The sequence below is a fragment of the Vanellus vanellus genome (genome assembly GCF_965231255.1).
Source record: "Vanellus vanellus genome assembly, chromosome: 3".
Lineage (NCBI taxonomy): Eukaryota > Metazoa > Chordata > Aves > Charadriiformes > Charadriidae > Vanellus > Vanellus vanellus.
In genome coordinates, this window is record NC_138907.1 from 82471120 (window position 1) to 82490874 (window position 19755).

Consider the following 19755-nt stretch of genomic DNA (forward strand, 5'->3'; position numbering starts at 1 on the left):
CTTTGATGGTACTTAGCCTGAGACAACATATCCTAACAGGGTAGAAAAAAAACATAACATACTTAATAGGCTGATTTAGAGAAATTCACAAGCTTTGAAGTCTAGAGAGCTTGTTCAGGTTTTGTGGTGTGGTTTTTTTGGGGGGGGGGGGGGGGGGGGACACGACACGGACGGTTCTAACAGCTTCTCTTAATTTGCTTACAATGATCACTGAAGTAACGGGGCAAATTAAATCAGACTTAGTTAAGCATAGTTATATGATCTTAGATTCAGAGGTGGTATATGCTCATCTCAGTTGTATTTATCCAGCAGAACAGAGACTAAGTACGCATACCTGTATATCATCTGCAGAGAAATATCAGCTGCCTAGGTTTTGCAAAGAGAAACTCTAATTTTTGACATTAAAGGGCCTAATTCTCCGGTTCTGTTTTCCTCAACAGCAATTCGGAGTCATTCTCCAGCCAAGCCTGTTCTTATTTTTGTGTCATCCAGACGTCAAACAAGGCTTACTGCCTTAGATCTGATAGCTTTCCTAGCCACCGAGGATGATCCCAAACAATGGCTGAAGATGGATGAAAGAGAGGTAGAATCGTTTTACCTGCATTATTTGTGCTTTGCTTCTATTTAATTGATGTTTGTTTGACAAGAAAATACATCTAAAAGAAGAGAGTCATTTGAGGCTAGATCTTGAAACAGCTATGCATATGCTGAATTTCAATATGTATTAAAACTAGTGCCAGCATTAAAACTATATAAGCATCTTTGCAAGATCTGAACTTTAGAAGACAAACTCTTTTATCTTTGTTTTTCCTGCATATCTATTATTAATGCTAGTTCCATTGTCCCAGACAACATATATCACATGGTACAAGTCTTTGATACAAAGATAAGACAAAGAATAAAAGAAAGAGGACTAGTGTTCTCCAAAGTTTACAGCTGGAAATCTGTGACATATAGATGTTGAGCCGGAATAAACCAAATCTCTTTCAGTGTTTTAGGAGCAAAATCATCCTTCTCATAAGATAACTCTATGTATAGAGGGTTATGTACATTCATATATATCTGTGTGTGTATGTACATATGTATATACATGTGTCTATCTGTCTGTGTTCATACATGTATATAAAAAATATACTGCAGACCCAACTGTTTTAGGAATGGTTCAGTCTTGCGTATCAATGAAATAAATTGACGTTACTAAAAAAAAATAAGATAGCTTCTCCCGATATCTTTGTTATAAGAACATGAAGATTACAAAATCAAACACTCAGATGTTAAGCAGTGCTGGAGTAAAGGTTTCATTTTTTATTCTTTTTCAAGCAATATAATCTTTAATTACATTTTCTTGTATTGTTTCTAAAAAAATCCTTCTTCCATTTATTGCAAAGCATGAATGATGCTCAAATAATAAACAACCATTCAACATCCTCTTTTATCTGCATTCTTCAAAACGTATACTAGATTTTATTTACTGCACTTGGTTCAGCACCTGCTCTGAATACAGAATTATTTATTTCCTTCTGGACTAATGTTGTTGATTATAGTGTGTTACTGCTTCAAAACAATTTTTTTGGTTGATATTCAGATTTCCTAGATTTTGGAAGTTAGCCTTCTATAATGGTTGCAGACCTTCTGCATAGGAATTTCCTTGATAATATAGGGTGAAAATGCAGGAAAATGCATGACTTATAAATACAAGATCCAGATTTAATGTTGTGTGAATATTTATATATCAGCAGTTGTATAAACAGTTATACAATTTTGTACTAAAACATATATGCCCAAAAGTATAGATTTTGTTTGCTCTTTGCAAAAAAAGAAAGTGTGATTTTTCTGAGATAAAGCACAACATCTGTATCCTTCCTCTTCTGGATGGATTTTAAAAGAGAAAATGGATGTCTTGGCTGATAAACTACTAGTACTAAAACATGTCTCAATTTGTTGCTGCTTTTCTAACTGTATAACCTCTATTTAATGTTTCCTTGAGCATAACAGAAACATTTTGTATCAAAATTATTACTGCATAGTAGAGTACTCTAGTACCTTGTGCTAGTTTACTGTGGTAATCTTGCCTACAATTAGAATATGCAACGTGTGTCTTGCCCTAAATGACTTGCATTAATATTAATAGCTTCCTCATGTCCTGTGAGCCTCTACTATCCTGAAAAGAACTGTAACTGTACCTTCTTCTTTTGCTGGAAAAGGGTTTTCTATTAGGAGAATTTGAATTCATATTTTGAATTTCATAAGTTTCAGAAGGTTTTGAAAGAGGAGGCAGCAAGGACAAGCAGACTTTGCATTTATTAGTTTAATAACATTTGCATATGATTTGTGTTTGAATTAATAAGCTGAATGTTTGGCGCATAAGACCTAACAAGTTACTCAGTTCTGATTACATAAATATAAAAGACTGAGGATTAAGTCCTAAGTTGTTATATCGTACCACTGTTATGCAAAACACAATTGTGTTTGAAGTACCCACAATTCAAGTGGACGTTTCTTTAGATAATTATGAGAGCAGTTTGTAGTTTTGTGTTTTAAATAAGCATGATTAGCCTGAGTTTCATCTGACATTGAAGCAAAGGACAAAGCTATAGTAGTGCTACATATATAGCATATGTACCGCTTAATTCTTTATCCATAGTAATATTTTTTTATTTAAGGATTCTAACGTCAAGTTATATTAAAGTCAGGCTTGGCCTGAGTGAAATAGACAAAATTCTCTCTGTACTGCTATAGCATTTCTAAGCATTAAAAGCAGAACTAGAGAATACTTGCTTTATAGTAGATATTCCCTACTTTATAGATGGTATTCCCTGTCTTAAACACTTGCCCAAATATTTCAAGCGTTTCTCAATTCCATGTGGGATAAAAATGAACCAGTTAGAAGAAGTAAGGTGTTGTTGCCTTTAAACAACATTTTCTGTTGCCTGTCAGTTTTTCACGTTTGTTTTTTGCCAACCAGTGTTCCTTTAGTGGAACTTACAGACAAATGACTTTTTTTTCAAAATATTTGTAATTGTTAATTGTGAAGTATGTTGAGATACAGAGATTTTTCATAAATGGGCGTATACAAAGTTTACAAGCTTTATAACAGGCTTTGGCATTTTTCCTCGTTCAGCCTTATTTGTATGATGCTAATTTTGGCTGACATAAGGTTCCTTTGAGAACTCATTGGTTAGTTTTGTTTAATAGTGTAATTGGTTTTGCTACATGATGGCCAAATGTTAGTCTATGTTTATGTTAGCTTCCCAGTGGATAGACTTCATAAAGCTTCTTAAAATGCTGTAAACAATGCCATCCATAATAACATCTGGAAGACTGATACTGAGGTAGACACAGATTTTTACAGCCATTAAAAGTGATTTTTCTCTGTTACCCTGCATGGCAGCTTTTCTGTGATGGTAACAGAGATTCAGACCTTGTGGGGGCAGGACTGGAGTAGGGGAGAGACCGATACTGGATTTTTGTCACCATCATCTTAGCTTTCCTCATCTTCTCTGTAGAGATTCTCCCTGAAGTGGGGGTGCCAAACCAAGCTCTCGTTTGCAGCATGTGAAGGGTTCTGTTCACAAAACTCCAGACTGCTTGTCTTCACGGCCCTCGTAGATAACAGGCAAATCCACCCCCATCTCTGCCACCCCACTCCAAGTATCAAATTCAGACAATATTTCAATCAGTTATATTTCAAAGGACATGAACTTGTATGAAGCTTCCGGAATACGTATTTGTATGTATAAATGACATACAGAAACAACCCTTCAGCTGTTACCACCAAACTAGACAACAGCATACCTGGATCGTGGAGGAATCATACAAGATGTTCTTTCCCTCAAGGGAGTCAGTAGTCTAACAGGTGCAACTGAGTTATAGAAGAGAAGGAATTTTGTTCTACATCCATCATATATTACAGGCAGCTCTATTCAGTTTTGGAGATGGTTCTTCCTGGATGCTTTCCTTGAATTTCATGTCCGATATACAGTTTCCTGCTCATACCCTATAGTATTCAGAAAGTTGAAAGGTGTTTAGCAAATTGAGACGGCAGTCAGTCTTCATAAGATTGAACAGTACTCGTTGAAAATTGCTGTTTCTAATACTGGTAAGTTTTCCAGTTCTATTGGACCTGTTGTTGCACAACAATAGATCTGTTTGATAGATTCTATCCAGCTAAGTTTCAGGCTATGTGCATGCTTTTTATGAAGAAACGTCCCCTCAAATACCTCCTGTCTAGTTTAGCCTGAGCAACGAGAGCCCCGGTGATGTTGAAATACCCTGCTTACTGAGATTTGTAGCCAATACTTCAAAGCTCATCCCTGCATTCGCCAATTGCTATCCGTGGCACATGCAGAAGTTCTTCAGGATTTAAGCAGGATTGCCACAGTTTGTGCAGACTATGAGTGGGCAGTCTCTTGAAGAAAAAAGAATAATTATCTATCTTAGAGCCTTAGAGGTGGGTTTTTTTCTTGTTCTGTAAGGTGCATTGTCCGTAGACATTCCAAAATGAGCTCTCTATCCCTCGTACGATTTGCAGTCCCAACACAGAGTTTATTTTTTGCCGGAGTGAAGAAGCAGCTGGAGCTGCCTTCCTTGCCATTTGCAGTAGCTGCAAGGACTCTTCAGTAGACATCACTCTGTAAAGATCGTCCTAGTTACGAGGCACAGGTGCCTCATGACAGAAATGTGAATAGGCAGTGCATCTCAAAGAAAAGACTGACCCTGTAAATTGAATAATTGAAAAAATTCTTTTTATTGCTCGTTGATGCCGATGTGCAAATGAAAAAAGAAAACCTTATGGTTATCCTGCTTTTTTGTATAATCATGAGATGATTTTTAAATATATACTTTCTAGCTAAAATTCTAATTTGGAGCTGCCAGCCAGGGCTGTCGTGTTCAAGCTTGTGACCCATTACTTATCTCATTAAAAGGGACAACAGCTCAGATTATCCTTTTGGAAACAGACAGTGCCACCAGTTTGTGGTGGTAAGCTTGGGTAAGATCAGTTATACTGTTCTACATTAGGAGCTGACTAAAGAGGAACAAGTCCTTCTTTCAGAAATTGCATCTACATCTGTGGTGGCAGCAGATGTTGCAATCATTTTACAACAAAATTTATTAGAATCAAGTTTTCAGTTTATTTATTTTTCTCTAATGTTTTTACTGCTTTTTGTTTTTAACCTAAAACAAAAGTACAAAGTAGTATTTATTGTTTATTGTTTGAAGTTAGAATGCAGTTCTCACCAGCAAACAAGTAGGGTGTTTTCTTATTGGGGTTATTTGCTTTTTTAAGAAATTTATTCTTGGATTTTTTTTAATATATTTACAGTGCAAGGACTGAGAAGAAATGTACCCATGTACACAGTTTTAAGTTTAACCACAATGATTTTTGCTTTCTGCTTTGTGCATCATTTTACCATCTGCATCTTGTTAAGACTGTTCTTTATGAAACCTCTAGAAATAACTAAAATCCTTTAGCACAAACATACCTACTGTAACATTCGATAGCATCCATACCAGCTTCCACTGAATTCAAGGGCACTTCAATGAAGGGCATTCATTGATTCCAAAGGAATGAATCAGGCCCATACTAATTTTGTGATTTTGGAGATGTGAGCGTGTAAAAATGTGTGTGCTAATTATGGATTTGTATATGTGTTCATACACTATGTGGAAATATGCCTAGATATATGCATGAAAGTGAATTAAATTTTACCATATAGTTTTGGTTTGCATTGGTAAAAAAAAAAGCCAAACAAACAAAACAAAACGCCAAAAAAGCATCCCAAGAATTGTTGGAAAAATGAAAGATGACTTTTCCTTCTCTAACCTTTACATCAAATAACCTATTATCATCTCCATGTTATTGTTCTGAGGTAATGCTGTGCTATAAAACAGGAATAGAAGAATCTGGTCTATATCATGACTAGGTATATTGCTGTCTTTTAGATGAGATTTTTAGCGTTAAATGTGTATGTTTTAATAATATGCCTCAACTGTTTCAACCATATTTTTAAATGTTTCTTGAATAATCTTAATTGAGGTGTTTTAGGCATCTTGTTTTCTCTAGGAGAGTTCTGGAATATAAGTCAACTCTTCATCAAAAATAATTTTACAAGACGACTTTTTTTTTCTGCCTTTAAAGATCAGGAGGGTACCCAAGAATGATTTCTAAGTGTTTCACTCATTATAGAAGTTCAACTTCCTTCTACAAGATGTTGTTTTTATGACACAAAAGTGTGTCATAAAAAATTAACATTTAGTTATAACAAGGAGATGTTTTTATTTCACTTAACATCTGTAGCAGATGTGAAATATGTAATTATTTTTGTAAAAGACTTCATAACTTTCACGATTCTTTTGTTTGGCACATCTTTCTTCTATTGGGCATTTTAGACAATTGATAAGCATTATTCAGTGGCATATGGTCTGAGTCTGACGTGCTTTGAAAAGAGTACAGAGTACTAATAATGAGGATTCTGTGAAAATGGGAAAACCAGCACAACAGATATGCTTTGAGAAAGTATGGGTTTTTAGCATCTTGAAACAATATATCACACTCAAAGGGACAGAATTGGGCTGCACAATCTGTTAGCTCATTCTTGTCCAATCTGGTCTCCTCCTTTCTTTTGGAGCCAGCATTGTCATCAACTTGCTGAATTATACTCTGACTGGAATGTATTTCAGGCACAGGGTAATGTATCTACTTAAATGGAATCCTATCTTTCTGCAAAAGCTTTTTAAGTATAATAAATTTAAAATATAAAAAAAGTTCTATTAGCTTAAAGTAAATGGTTCAACAGTTTACATATGTGCAGGAACAAAGAAAATGACTACTTACTAGTTTGAGAAAAATCTAGCTTGTTCAGAGATTAGAATATAAAAGGTAGAAATAAACTTTTTTTTTTTTTTTTTTTGGTAATAAATACTTTGCAACGCTACTAGACTCCCAAACTGGGTTTCAGAGGTTTGGTATTAAAAGGTGGATTACTGATCGACCTAATGTTAGGAAAGCACAGGAGGTATTTTCGTTTGTTCATCAAAAAATGTGTGAAGGATAGCAAAACCCTTTCCGCATGGACCCAATCCTGCCTGTCTTGGAGTCCAGGGAAAAACCCCTCCTTGCATTACGTTCCCTGCATCAATGTTGTACGGGGTTTTTTTATGTCAGTAACATGTATATTTCCTTATATTATTTTTAATACACTTTTTCTGTTCTTAAGGCAAAATATATTTTCTTTACCCTTTTATGAGTTAACATTACAGTTGTTTTCAGAAAGATAAATAGTAATGAAGTTATAACAATGCAGAAGCATTAGATTCATTTTATAGTCACGATGCTGCGTCTGTTTCTGGTTAATGAACCTATTAATTGTGCTGTTATTTCTTAATAGAAAGTGATAATATTCTTACACTGCACTGACGTAAGAGAGCTGTATTTTTAAATAAATTGTCATGAGAATTTTAAGCCTTGGATTGTGCCTATGGGTAAGATAGTTGTGTTTATTGCATTGATTTATGTGAAAGTAAGGGGTCAGCTAAAAATGACTAGGATTCCCTGCTGCTAAAATGACAGGATAGTAGTACATGCGCCAGCTCTCCTGCTAAGGGTTCTTTAGTTTTCCTGTGGTAAATTACACTGCTTTGCAGGTATGACTAACAGCGCCGCAGGCCACCGCTGTAATACAAGTCAGAGGGGAAAAAAAAAAAATAACCACCACTGATTGTAAAAGCAAGAAGAACATCTTTGAATAAATTCCCAACAGTGTGAATTTAGGATGTTTTATGCTGGCAACTACATGGCAAAAAGGTTTAGCTCAGGTTTTGCACTGAAAATAACTGACACCGTAAAACTGCGTGTGCCGAAGGAGCAGTCTAATTGCTACGGACTAATCCAAATCAGCTAATTTGACCCCTGTACTCTTCTAGAGGAAAAGGGAGTTTCGATTCATTATTCTCCCAATACCAAATTTTGCTCATGTGATTAATGAAACAAATGTCATTGGAACTGGCTTGTTTCCTTACATTGAAGACATAACTATCGTAAGGTGATGATTCTTGATGGGGAGGAGAAAAATTAATTCAAGCAATAGAGTATCTTTTATCAATTTTTGAATGCAGAAATTGAGTAAAATGTAAATGCATTAATTTTTTTTGTTTACCTTCCTGATATTTATCAGTGCCGTTTTCTATTTTTCTTCTTAATTCCCTGTCAAATGCATACATATAACTACTATTTTGCAAAGTATCTATCTAAGCATAAGGAGCCCGTGCAGTGCTAGTACCACTTCATAAATCCATAAGACAAAAAGCATTAATAGGTTCAAAAATATATTTACTAATGTATGTTGAGGTTCATAATTGTAGAGAAAACAGTATACAGGTTCTCATTCTATCGAGCTACTTTTTTGTCTTAGAAGAAAAAATCTTTAAGATGGGTCATAATTCATGTTGTCTGCACTGCAGTCACATGTCTACATGTTTCCTAGAGAAATCAAAGGTTTACTGATTGTATCTAGATAGATAAACTTTATCCTTTAACATATCCTCCTTTCATTCAGTTCTTTACTCTCTTCTACTTGTCCACCCCTCTTCTTGTTTCCCTTTCCTAAATAGACTTATCTGCTCTTCACTTCTCGATTCATTGGTTTTTTCTTTCTTCTTCCTTTCCGTTCCTTTCAGTGTTTGATAGTCTCTTTCACTCTTTTCTTCAAGCATCCCTTTCTTTTCTACATGCCAGCTCAGTTTATACAAAAAACCTTCCATGTCTTATAACGTAGGAAACTCTCAGAAACATCCAGGCAACTGCATTGTGAGGGAAAATAAAGTTTAGGAGCTCCCATTGACAGATCAAATTGATTGGACGAAGCCAAAACTTGAACAATAATTTTTTAAGAAGTCAGGTTCTCTGTTACTTCCATCAGTACTGGTTCTGTTAGTCAATACTACTTCAACAAATAGACTTTTTAAAATGCTTTGTAATTTGCCCTTCCTGACAAAATTTATTAATTTACAAAATCGATGTTGGTTTGTTGGTTTTTTTTAAATCCTGAATATGGATTGTTATATTCTCTGGCTTTTTTGTACCTTTTAAGGATATATATTTTTTTTATAATAGTAGTAACATATGTTACTTGGGTTTAGATATGGGAATAATTTTATTAACATTACGGTCTGAGAATTATAAAACCCAGGAAACGTTTAGAGAAGTTTACAGTTCTGAACATCAGAAGTGCAACACCTGAGAGTCCTAAGTGGAAATGAAGATATAACTGCAGTCATGCAGGTATCGTATCTCAGTACTTTGAGATGCTCAGTCCGAGATGAGACTGAATACGCAATTCAAATTCTTCAGTTACCCTGAGTAATTTGTTCTGCACTACTACTTTTTCCTCTAACCTTGGCTATACCTCCTAGGTTAAATGTTGCTGCCCATAAGTATGCAATATCATCATGCCACTGCTGGTGGCACCAGGAAACCACCAATATGGGATGAGGTTTGAAAGTTCCTGGCTATAATTATATTAAAATCACATAAAATAATAAATGGCCTTAGAAATAGAACAACAGAAGGAATATTGAGGGGTAAAATCACTTAACAAGACAGAAGTTATAAAGCTCTTGTTTGTTATTAGTGAGGGGCTTTTCACAGAGGTCATCTACAGAAATAAATAAGCTTATTATGGAATTTACTACTTGAAAACACAGGCAAGAAATATAGTTAAAATGATAGTAGTTAAAATTATTCCAAGTAGTCATTGAAATGAGATTTGAAAAAATAGCAATAGTAAAAAAAAAAAGCTTTTTGTCTGGACTCCTAAAATTTTTAAATGAAGACACTTATTGTATGTTGGGTTTCACTACGGGGTTTAAGTCTATAAATTACAAACTCAATCTCAAAAAAGAATTTCAAATTAATTTGCATTTCAGCATGGGAATAGGAACCTTTTTTGATTAATAATAATTGGAGAATTATCAAACTGAAGAACTGTGTCTGTCTTTTCATAGGCATTAGAGAGCACCAAATTTATTTTTCATGACTGTTATGATGTTACTTTTTGCAGGGACTTCATATGTTTTTATACCAGTTCTAACCCCATTGATACTAGGGATTGCATTAAACAAACACAGAGCAGAATGCACAGCATTTGCCAGACCTGTCAAGATATTTTCAGTATTTTCATTTCCTTATCTGCACTACTTAGTGTGTCAATAAAGTCATGTGCATTTTGCATTCCCCCCCACTGTTAATATAGTATTTGATTTTTTTAGACTAAAAACTGTTTAGACTGTTCGGAAACTGAAGACTCTGTTTTCCTGTTTGTGTAAACAGCATTGAGCGAATTATCCTTGTTTTAAAAAAAAAAAAAAAAAAAACCAAAACAAAACAAAAAAAAACCAACGCTAAAGGTTTAACATTTCTAAGTAATCTGTTTTAAAATGTGCAACTATTCTTTCTGTTACAGATGAATGACATTATAGTGACAGTTAGAGATTCAAATCTGAAGCTGACACTCGCTTTTGGAATAGGCATGCACCATGCGGGTCTGCATGAAAGAGACAGGAAAACTGTGGAAGAATTGTTTGTGAACTGCAAAATCCAGGTACATTTGTTGTTTGAATCCTGCCGTAATGAGTTTTACATGGAATTTTAAAAGTTGGCTTTTTGTTACATATACCTCATTAATCTTTCTTTCTGTTTTAGGTTCTTATTGCCACAAGCACATTAGCTTGGGGTGTAAATTTTCCAGCTCATTTAGTAATTGTTAAAGGAACAGAATACTATGATGGAAAAACAAGGCGTTACGTGGATTATCCCATTACAGGTACTCGCATGAAGTACGGAAATGCTCATATGGTATTTCAACCATATGCAAATGATCTGAATTATTTAGTAACTGATCACTGAAAATACCTAATTTGGGTAGAGACTAAGTGCTAAGAAAAGGGTTTCTTTGTGTAATGCAAGTTGTAAGAGAACTCTGAAGATTTTATGTAATAATGAAAATGTTGCTGTTTTGCAAATCTTTTTTCGTGCTAGATTCCTTTAATATGTATCATCCAAAATAGACATTAAGCAATTAAAATGACAATATAAAGTCATATTTAGCTACCTAGTTAATTGTCTAAAAGGAAGTTTTCATGCCTGCAAATCATTTTTTTCATTTTAGAAATGTTTTTAAATAGAAACAGATTTTTAACAATAAACTTAGCCATGGTTTGAAACGCAACAGTTGAATCACACATGTATGAGAACATAAAATTTATACATAGTCACTGGACAGTAAACAAAAAACCTTAACTATTCCAGCATCTTCCGTGATGTGACACTTCAAGTAAATGATACTTCAAAAATAAGCAGCTTAATTAAATATTTGAAATTCTGGTTTGATATAGACTTTTATTGCTTTCTGGCTCCAGTAAACTCCACTTTTCATAAACTGTTCTGCAGTGTTTTCAAGAAGCTTAAGAAAGTGAACCATGGAAGAACTATTCAGAGTTCAGACAGGGAGAGTATTTGTCTGGATGGTACTAAGCTTGAAGAATGAGGACAAGCTAAATTTATTCCAGGTTTCCTGTTCTATTTTCCCTTTCTCTTTTCACAAGAGAAAGTTTATTATTAAATAATCCTATACTACGCCAGAGATGTATACACCAAAGGATAATCTAAATGTTATTTGTAATGTAAGTGGAGAGCTTGCATCTTTCTAACCACGCGCTGTCTTTTCAGCAAGAGAAGCTTACTAATGAGAAAAAGCTCAAACTGAAAATATTACAGCGGTTACTTCTCCAAGTAACCCATCACAGAGCTTAATTTAGTGGTTAGTGCGCTGCAGGAAACTTGGGATCAATTTCCAGACCCACTTTCTTGTTCAGAGATTCTGGTATGACCTGGGAGCTTAGCCATGCACACTTGCATTTTGTGACAGACTTAGGGTGAGGCAAATTTAGTACAGTCTTTGCAGAGAAGTAGTATCTCGCTCGTCCCGACTGGAAGAATAGTGACGACTGACTTGATTACTGAGCGGGGAACAGTGATGAGGAAAGAAATCAACCGAAGTGTTAAATTTTATGTTGAATCGGCGGGACTGCCAGAGAGAAGGAATAGAGGAAATAATATATTCAAAAGAAATGAGAAACTAAATAAGCATTGAAGACTTACTATGCCGTTTTAGAAATCTGTTGTACAAGTACTCACAAAGGCTTTAGGGAATGCTTATACTTTCACTCGTTACTGCCTTTTCTCGTTCAGGTGGCACTGGGGATTGTTCAATTCTTGAATTTTCAATAAGACTTGGGGGAGGGAGGGGGCGGATGGAATACCACCATCTGTGATGGATGCATTTAGATTTTGTTGTCTGCACTGCAACAGAAAATGCAGATTCCTTACTTTATGAAGAAACATGTGGTGTGGTTTGCTTAGAGCATTTTTATTTTTAACTTTCTAGAGAATGTTTATGCATCTGGAAGTTCTGTGGATAGGTAGTAGAGTTTTGCAGCAGCAATAAAATGAAAATGTAATGAGTCTCTTTCTGAAATAGTTCCAAAATTTCACAGTACTGTCTTTAATGCTGCCCTCAAGTTATGCCTTCACTGTTATGTCATGGTATAACTTGGTTTCTTCCTGTTGAAGTTACCTTTCTCTATCAGGGATGCATTTGGCTCCAAGGAAGCAGCTGAGGGCAGAATGAATCATTCTGGAGTGTTCAGTAATTTCAAAATTTCATTTCTTTGAGTGAAGTCAGAGGTTTTGGGGAGGGCCTTTTCTCAGTTACCAGACATTTAGTCAGCCAGTTGGATCATATTTAACACTTGAGGAGTTTAGTCCGGTGATTAAAAGCAGCCAAGCAACATATAGTCAGTAAAGAAAATATTGGGTTTGGATAATTACGTAGTGGAAATTGGCAAAAATAATTTCCTGATTTTCTATATGGTATTATGCACGATTTAATTCACCGCATTAGAATAGCAAGAAGTTGTTTCATTACCCTCGTGCACATACCTATTCAGAAACATAATTTTCAAACTAGTTTCATTTTACATTTTCCCGTCACCCCTAAATTAACAAAAGGAATAAACCGATAAAAAACATCGCCATGTAGCTCATGGGTACACAAGTGAAAATGTGCTACTAGAAACTGTTTATCATCAGTGGGCTGTTTCTCCTATCATTGTCTGTTGCTGTATGCCATTGTACACCCTCTAGCCTTTCCTTCCCCAGCTGACTATTGGGCCAAAAGCTTCTTGATTCTGAAGCCAAAGAAATTGCTTTTCAAAATGCCAGGTACTGCAAGCCACATGTTGTGCACGTATGACAGACTTCATGGAGAATACACAAAATAAAAAATAAAATAAAGATGTAAAACTTACTTATTAATTGCTTTCCATTGTTTCTTCAAAGTTAAATAGCAGTTGGAGACACTAAAGAGGAATCAGAGCGCTGTTGAGCAAGACACAAAACAACCTATGCAGATGCACTTCTCCAATTATGAGAAGACACAAACAAATAGATGATAAGCATACGTATCTTGGTGGCCAGGTAGCAAGTTGAGCTTGTTTTGTATAACCTAGTATTTTCAGTGCTTATAGAAATCATTAACTAGTATTTGCAAGTAATTAAGTGTAGGCAGAGTAGTTGAGGTAAGCTTTAACTGTACCTGCTTTTAAATTTGTATATTGTGATCTGATATAGGGACAACATATGATATGAAACCATTTCTACTCCAGTGCTAATAACTAGTGTAGCTTGTCCTGAAGATTGAGTGGTAAAGATCATAGCTTAAAGCAATTAGAATTTGCCTTTACCTTTTTTCCTCTAAAATATTCAAAACCTAGGAAATCATACATAGCAGAAAAGCTTATACAAGGAACTTCTATTATCGTGTAGCCAAATACCTGAAAATTAGGAAATAATAGACAGTTGCCATTGTAGGCTTCATGAGTTCTCTTACTCATCATCTTCAATTGCATATGATCAAACGAGGGATGGATGTGGAATGGAAGGAGAGTAGAGGAAATTTATATTAGATGTAAGCTTGGATTCTATTGCAGTGGGTGGTCTTCAAGTATGCAGGAAGATGGTCTCTGCCAGAAAGAAGTAAGTTGACTGTAAATTTATCTGCGAAGGAAAAAAAAATTAGATGCGTGAAAACCAATAGGGCGTACGAGGCCAAAGAAATCAAAAAATCCTGTATTGCACATTATACAGACATAAATACATTTATTTATACGTTCAAACAAATACATTTGTTTTACACATTATTGTCTCTTTGGCAGATGTACTTCAGATGATGGGACGTGCTGGCAGACCACAGTTTGATGACCAAGGCAAAGCTGTAATTCTAGTTCATGATATTAAGAAAGACTTCTACAAAAAATTCCTTTACGAACCCTTCCCGGTGGAATCAAGGTAAAGATAAAGCAATCAGAAAAACTGATCAAACTATAAACAATGTTACAAGTGAGGGATAGAGAAAAGTGAAACAAAATTCCTGTGCCGAGTATCTCCTAAATATCAGGATCCTAGAGGAAAATCATTTTCCAAAACGTATTATCCAGCTTTATGCAGAAAAAGCCTTTCCTGCACGTGTTTTGAAGCACTGTTGAGCTCTTGAGTCCTTTCCCAGATAATACTACGAATGCTTCTCTGCTTCTGAGTGTTGTCTCAGACATTTGAATGAGAGCACAAACTGTTCTTCGAGGCCTGTGTGTAGGACAACTATACATGATACTCAGAACCCTCTCTGAAATTATGTGACAGATTCTTAATAGGAAAAAAAATAGGTGAGTTTCTAGCACTTTTTATCTAGAATACTTGTACCATTATAGATATCACATCCTTCAAAATCTCACAAGTTCAAAAAGAAATCTGCATGGTGTAAACTATTATCAATACAATTTCAACACATCTTTCACCTCAAAGTTGCAATATTTTTGTCAGAAATGTAGAAACACCACCTTTTTGCAGCCTCTCTGAACTTAATTGATACAAAGTTTGCTGTCCAGCATAATGTAACTTGTGCCTTGGCTTCGATATTTATAGTATACTTAGTTGTTCAGCAAGAAGCAGAACTAGTTACATCGGTCTCATATAGATGCATATTTCACGGAGGAATTCTCAGACATCTAATAAAGCATGAGCATTACTGAAAGATTTTCTCAGTGATGAAGAATTCGCGGTATTGTTCCCCTAAGAAAACTTCATCCCTCGACATAAGCGATAATGGGACCTCTATCTGGTCAGGAAATTTGTAGAAGCTCGAGAGTGCTATCTACCTGTGAAATGTAGTTGAAATGAGCTGGTGTATTTGAAGGTTAATTTCTGTGGTGCACAGACAGACATATAATTTTTGCAAACAAAGAATGTGGAGACACGCACTTCATTTCCTTAGGAAACCACACTTTTCTTTCTTAACTTATAAATTGCACTTAGCACAAAAGGCTAGGAGTTGATCTTCAAAATGATAGCTAATAAGTCAAAAGACCCGTGAGATTAAAATGTTGATGATATATCCAGACTGTATGGCACTAGCATAAACTAGGAAATCTCTCAATTCACAGGTAAATAAATAAATTTTCTCTTCAGTATAATAGTAGTAATCACACCTTGTTCCTGTTTGGAATACTATAAATATTCTGTGTTTCTAGTAGCTCATTTTAGGAGTATATATTTACTTTGTAGTTTTGATATAGTCCATCTTTTACTATAAACAAAGGCTATTTGATAAATTTTCAGGTGAATATTCACGTATTAATAGCAGCCTCATTAAGTTCTACGTTGGTTATGATCCAATTAACAGAGTTGTCTTGGTCTCTTTTATGATCAAGTATTTGAAGTAAGAGGCTTCATAACTTCAAAGGGAAACTGTTTGGGGGGTTTTGGAGGGTTTTGAGTTTTAGAATGCTTTCCCATCTGTTCTACCAAAGAGCAGATTTGTCAGCTTTGTGTAGTATTTCCAATTTGTAAAATTAAACTTCATATTTTTTTAATTAAAGGTTTTTCTAAAAGCCATTGTCTGTGTTTTCGTTAGACTTGAGTACACAACTTGTATGACAGGCCTTGTGCTCTCACTGATCATGGGTCTGAAATATAGCACATTAGAAGCAAAAGAGAAGGCACTCTGTATTCTGGAATAGCTATCGAATCATCGGTCCAGTTTCTGTTAGACAATCTGGGTAGAACAGGTTCTTAGCTTTAGAAGCATGCGGTCAACGGTATAGAGCAGTAAAACTGCTACTCCTACCGTAACAGCTACTCATTATTCTTTACTTTGAGCAATAGGGAAAGAAGAGTAGGAAAATAAAAAGGATTATAATACAAGAAAAATTAGGTTGATCCTTAAGGATATTTGCCATTCCCTGATTGAACTCTATCCAAGAATGATCTCATTAGATACACTAATGGAGGTCTTTGTTCCATTTAATGACGCTAAACAGTATTTTACTTTGTGAGAATGGTTTTAAACTGCTTTTGTTCTATGTTTCTGAGTTTAGATCTTTCTCGGTAAAAGTAACTATTTTTTTTTTTCATTGGATGAAGATGAGGCAAAATCTGGGGGAAGCAGTTTTGATGTAATTTTAACAGCCCTCAAGTATTTGTCAAGTATTAGCTAAGCTATTGCCACTGTTTCATTTCCTGTTTGTCTTTCCATATGATTCTCTATTGGATTAAACCAGCATGATCATATGGTCAACATACAGTATTCAGAAGTTACCACTGAGTAGCTCCATCTGAATACATTCCATGAATGACTTAAACTTTTGCATTCTTGGTCCAATCAAAAAATAATTTGAGTTTCATTCCACTATCATGTAAAGAAGATGACTGACCTTGCAATTACATTCCCCCTTCTTCCCTTCCTCTCTTTTACCGGAAGATAAATATGTATTTTCAGATTAAAAGTAATAAACCTTTTAATGCACAACTCTACAAAATATATTACCTGTCTTTGTGATTGTAAAGTCAGCTAAATCCTCTTGTTTCCTGTTCTTCAGCTTGTTAGAAGTGCTGGCTGACCACTTGAATGCTGAAATTGCTGCTGGAACTATTACTTCTAAGCAGGATGCAATGGATTATATCACCTGGACTTATTTCTTCCGTCGACTTATAATGAACCCAACGTGAGTATAAAGTACAAATGCAATTTAATCTCAAGGTAACTTGAGGGTAGAGTTGATCCAAAGGTGATTTCACTGCTGTTGGAGCCTAGAATACTTAGCAGTCTCCAATGTAGGAGCGCTACCGGCCCACACATGGAATAAAACTTGTGTGCGCATTTTTTTAATATTTTTTTCCTATATATATATAAATGCATTTCTTGGCAGTTAACTTTACAATTTAGTGACAACTATAAAATAGCCTTATTGAGAGGGCTACATCAGCATCCCTAAAATAAAACTCCAGATTATCACATTCCTTTAGTTATTGTATTTATAATGTGTTACTTTTTTTTTTTTAGCTACCACATTGATATGTTCTGCCCAGTTTTCTATAGAAAATCTATTAAGACCTGGATTTTCCTGATAAACGAGGGAATAGCTGTCAGCTGTTTCTCTGTGATAAAGTTTACTTTCATTAGGGTATCCTGGTGAAACCATGTGTGCAATATTTTCAATGATTGTTATCATACTGCCTAGCTCCAGCTGGTATGCAGATCGTGCTGAGCTGTTCCAGCAATGTAGTCTGCCTTTGCCACAACATTGTTTTGGGTAAATGGTATGTTACCTGTCATGCGATCATCCACCCACCAAAATAATGTGGCAAATAAAGAATTAGGCATTTATAGCACTACATATTTCTTGATGTACTCCAGAGCGTTGAATTTCTGAAGTCAGGTTAATGTCCATAACGTTTGGCTGAATTTTCAGCTGGGTTCTTTATGGGCAACTGCTGGTGGGAGCCTGCAGGTGATAAAATATTTTCCTTTAATTCTTTTTTCATCTTAATTAGTTTTGAATTCTGCATCTACTGCTATACTGAGAATCTCCCACAAAACAGAATTTCTGTCTAATCTACTTGGGAAATAAATGCAGAATTTTAGAACTGTAAACTAAAGAAAACATATTCAGTTGTCTCACTTCATAACTAACAAAATGAATACATTTATGTGGAAGGTATTTCTTCCCTGAGAGTGACAAACAGCTTGAATTCTGGTTTTGTCTACGTTAGACATGGATAAAGCCATGTTTATTTGTATGACTTCAGAATTTACACATGGTCCATGCTACAACTAATGTTAAAAACTATGCCACTGCAGACTCTTCTTTTTTCAGTGTAAAGAATAACTAACGTTATTTTAAAATGTCTTGCTCTTGAATGTTAAAGTGTTAAAGTGATTTTGTTGATTTGTCTTTGTCAAGCTTTGATCATGTGGTATCTGTGGTAGGTAGATTTTTAAGACAGAACCTGTAGCCCAAAGGTAAGCGTAGAATATAGAAATGTAGTCTTTTCATTTAATAGGCAAGCTCTTCCCAATCTAAAAGAAGGTTCCCACTGGAGTATGAGACTGGCTTGTTTACTGACAGCCCTTTTTTCTCAGCGGTTTCTTTAATGTGCGGTGTCATGGAAACCTAAATCTGAAGTTGTCACTATGTCAACTTTTAAGCAAAAGTTCTGCTATTCTGAGAGCATTGTGGGAAGGAAGTTGGGGGGGGAGTGAGATGTGGAATCTTTGTAATAAGAAACAAGATGAACAGATCTTGACTAGCCATGTCCATAATGGCAAGATAAGAATGCAAATTGAAGTTGCTAATGAAATTGGAGTCTTTCATTGGAACGCCACAATGCAGGTTGGAACGGTTCATGAGTTGTGCTGCTTTACCCTCTGCCTCAGCCACACAGAGGTACTCAGTATTCGCGCTGTACTCCATCAGGCAGGGAGAAAAATGAAGGGCTGTGTCATTGACTGTGAATTGGCTGTGTCAAAGAGGTCACCTCTAGATACCAAGTGCAAATGCAGTGGATGTGCACACTTTCCATTCTTTGACATGGTAATAAATTCTATTCGGTTTCATACAAAGTTAATAAACTAGCCAATTAGTAGAGTTCCTGGACCTACTGTCTGTGTTATTTTCAGACCTCCTACAAGCCAAGCAGTTCCAGCATGGTGAATGTTTGAATGAGGAAGGAAAACTGAAGAGTTTTATGAAGAGAAGTCAGTGATAGTTGAGATAACTTTGAATAAATTGCAATATAGTAATGGGCTTTACTGTCCCATATGAGAGCATATGAAATGATTGATACTACGAAACAAGAACTGTTTGTTGCCTTTAATAATCCAAATGTTTTAGGGTTTATTTTGTCACAAGAGTAGGAGCACAATGGCTAAATTTTGGGTTGGGTAGTTACACAATACCCACTCAGTGTTACTTGATACAGTGTTGTTTATCATGTCCTGCCCCGAAGCAATTTTGTTGACTTTCTCTCCACTGTGAAACAAGAACTATTTCCCGGCCAGCAGGTGATTGTACCTTAGTGGTGAATAAGTAATTCCCATATGCATGATTGGTAAATTGCCTTGGGATTCATTGGCATAAAAGTCATTGCATGTGATGCTGTAAATCCCCAAAATAATGGGCTTAGATAATATGCAGAAGATTTATATTCTCATTTATTGCCAGTTTTAGCTACTTGTATATTAAAGCTGCATAAACAAATCTAGGATCGTTCTGTTCCAATCCAGTATCATAAAATGCTTTACTGGATGCCTACAGTTTGTACTATTTAAGTAACGCTAACCTACCTTTGTTGTGAGACAGAGA

General features: G+C 35.4%; 1 protein-coding gene across 1 annotated transcript in view; it reads left to right on the top strand.

Moving 5' to 3' along the window:
• Nucleotides 1-19755, top strand: part of ASCC3 (activating signal cointegrator 1 complex subunit 3) — a 290851-nt gene that overhangs the window by 220348 nt on the left and 50748 nt on the right. Inside the window, exons 30-34 of the mRNA XM_082481072.1 lie at nucleotides 441-583; nucleotides 10461-10598; nucleotides 10700-10820; nucleotides 14272-14404; nucleotides 16990-17115. Coding sequence (XP_082337198.1) covers nucleotides 441-583; nucleotides 10461-10598; nucleotides 10700-10820; nucleotides 14272-14404; nucleotides 16990-17115 — 661 coding nt within the window. The remainder of the gene's footprint in view (nucleotides 1-440; nucleotides 584-10460; nucleotides 10599-10699; nucleotides 10821-14271; nucleotides 14405-16989; nucleotides 17116-19755) is intronic.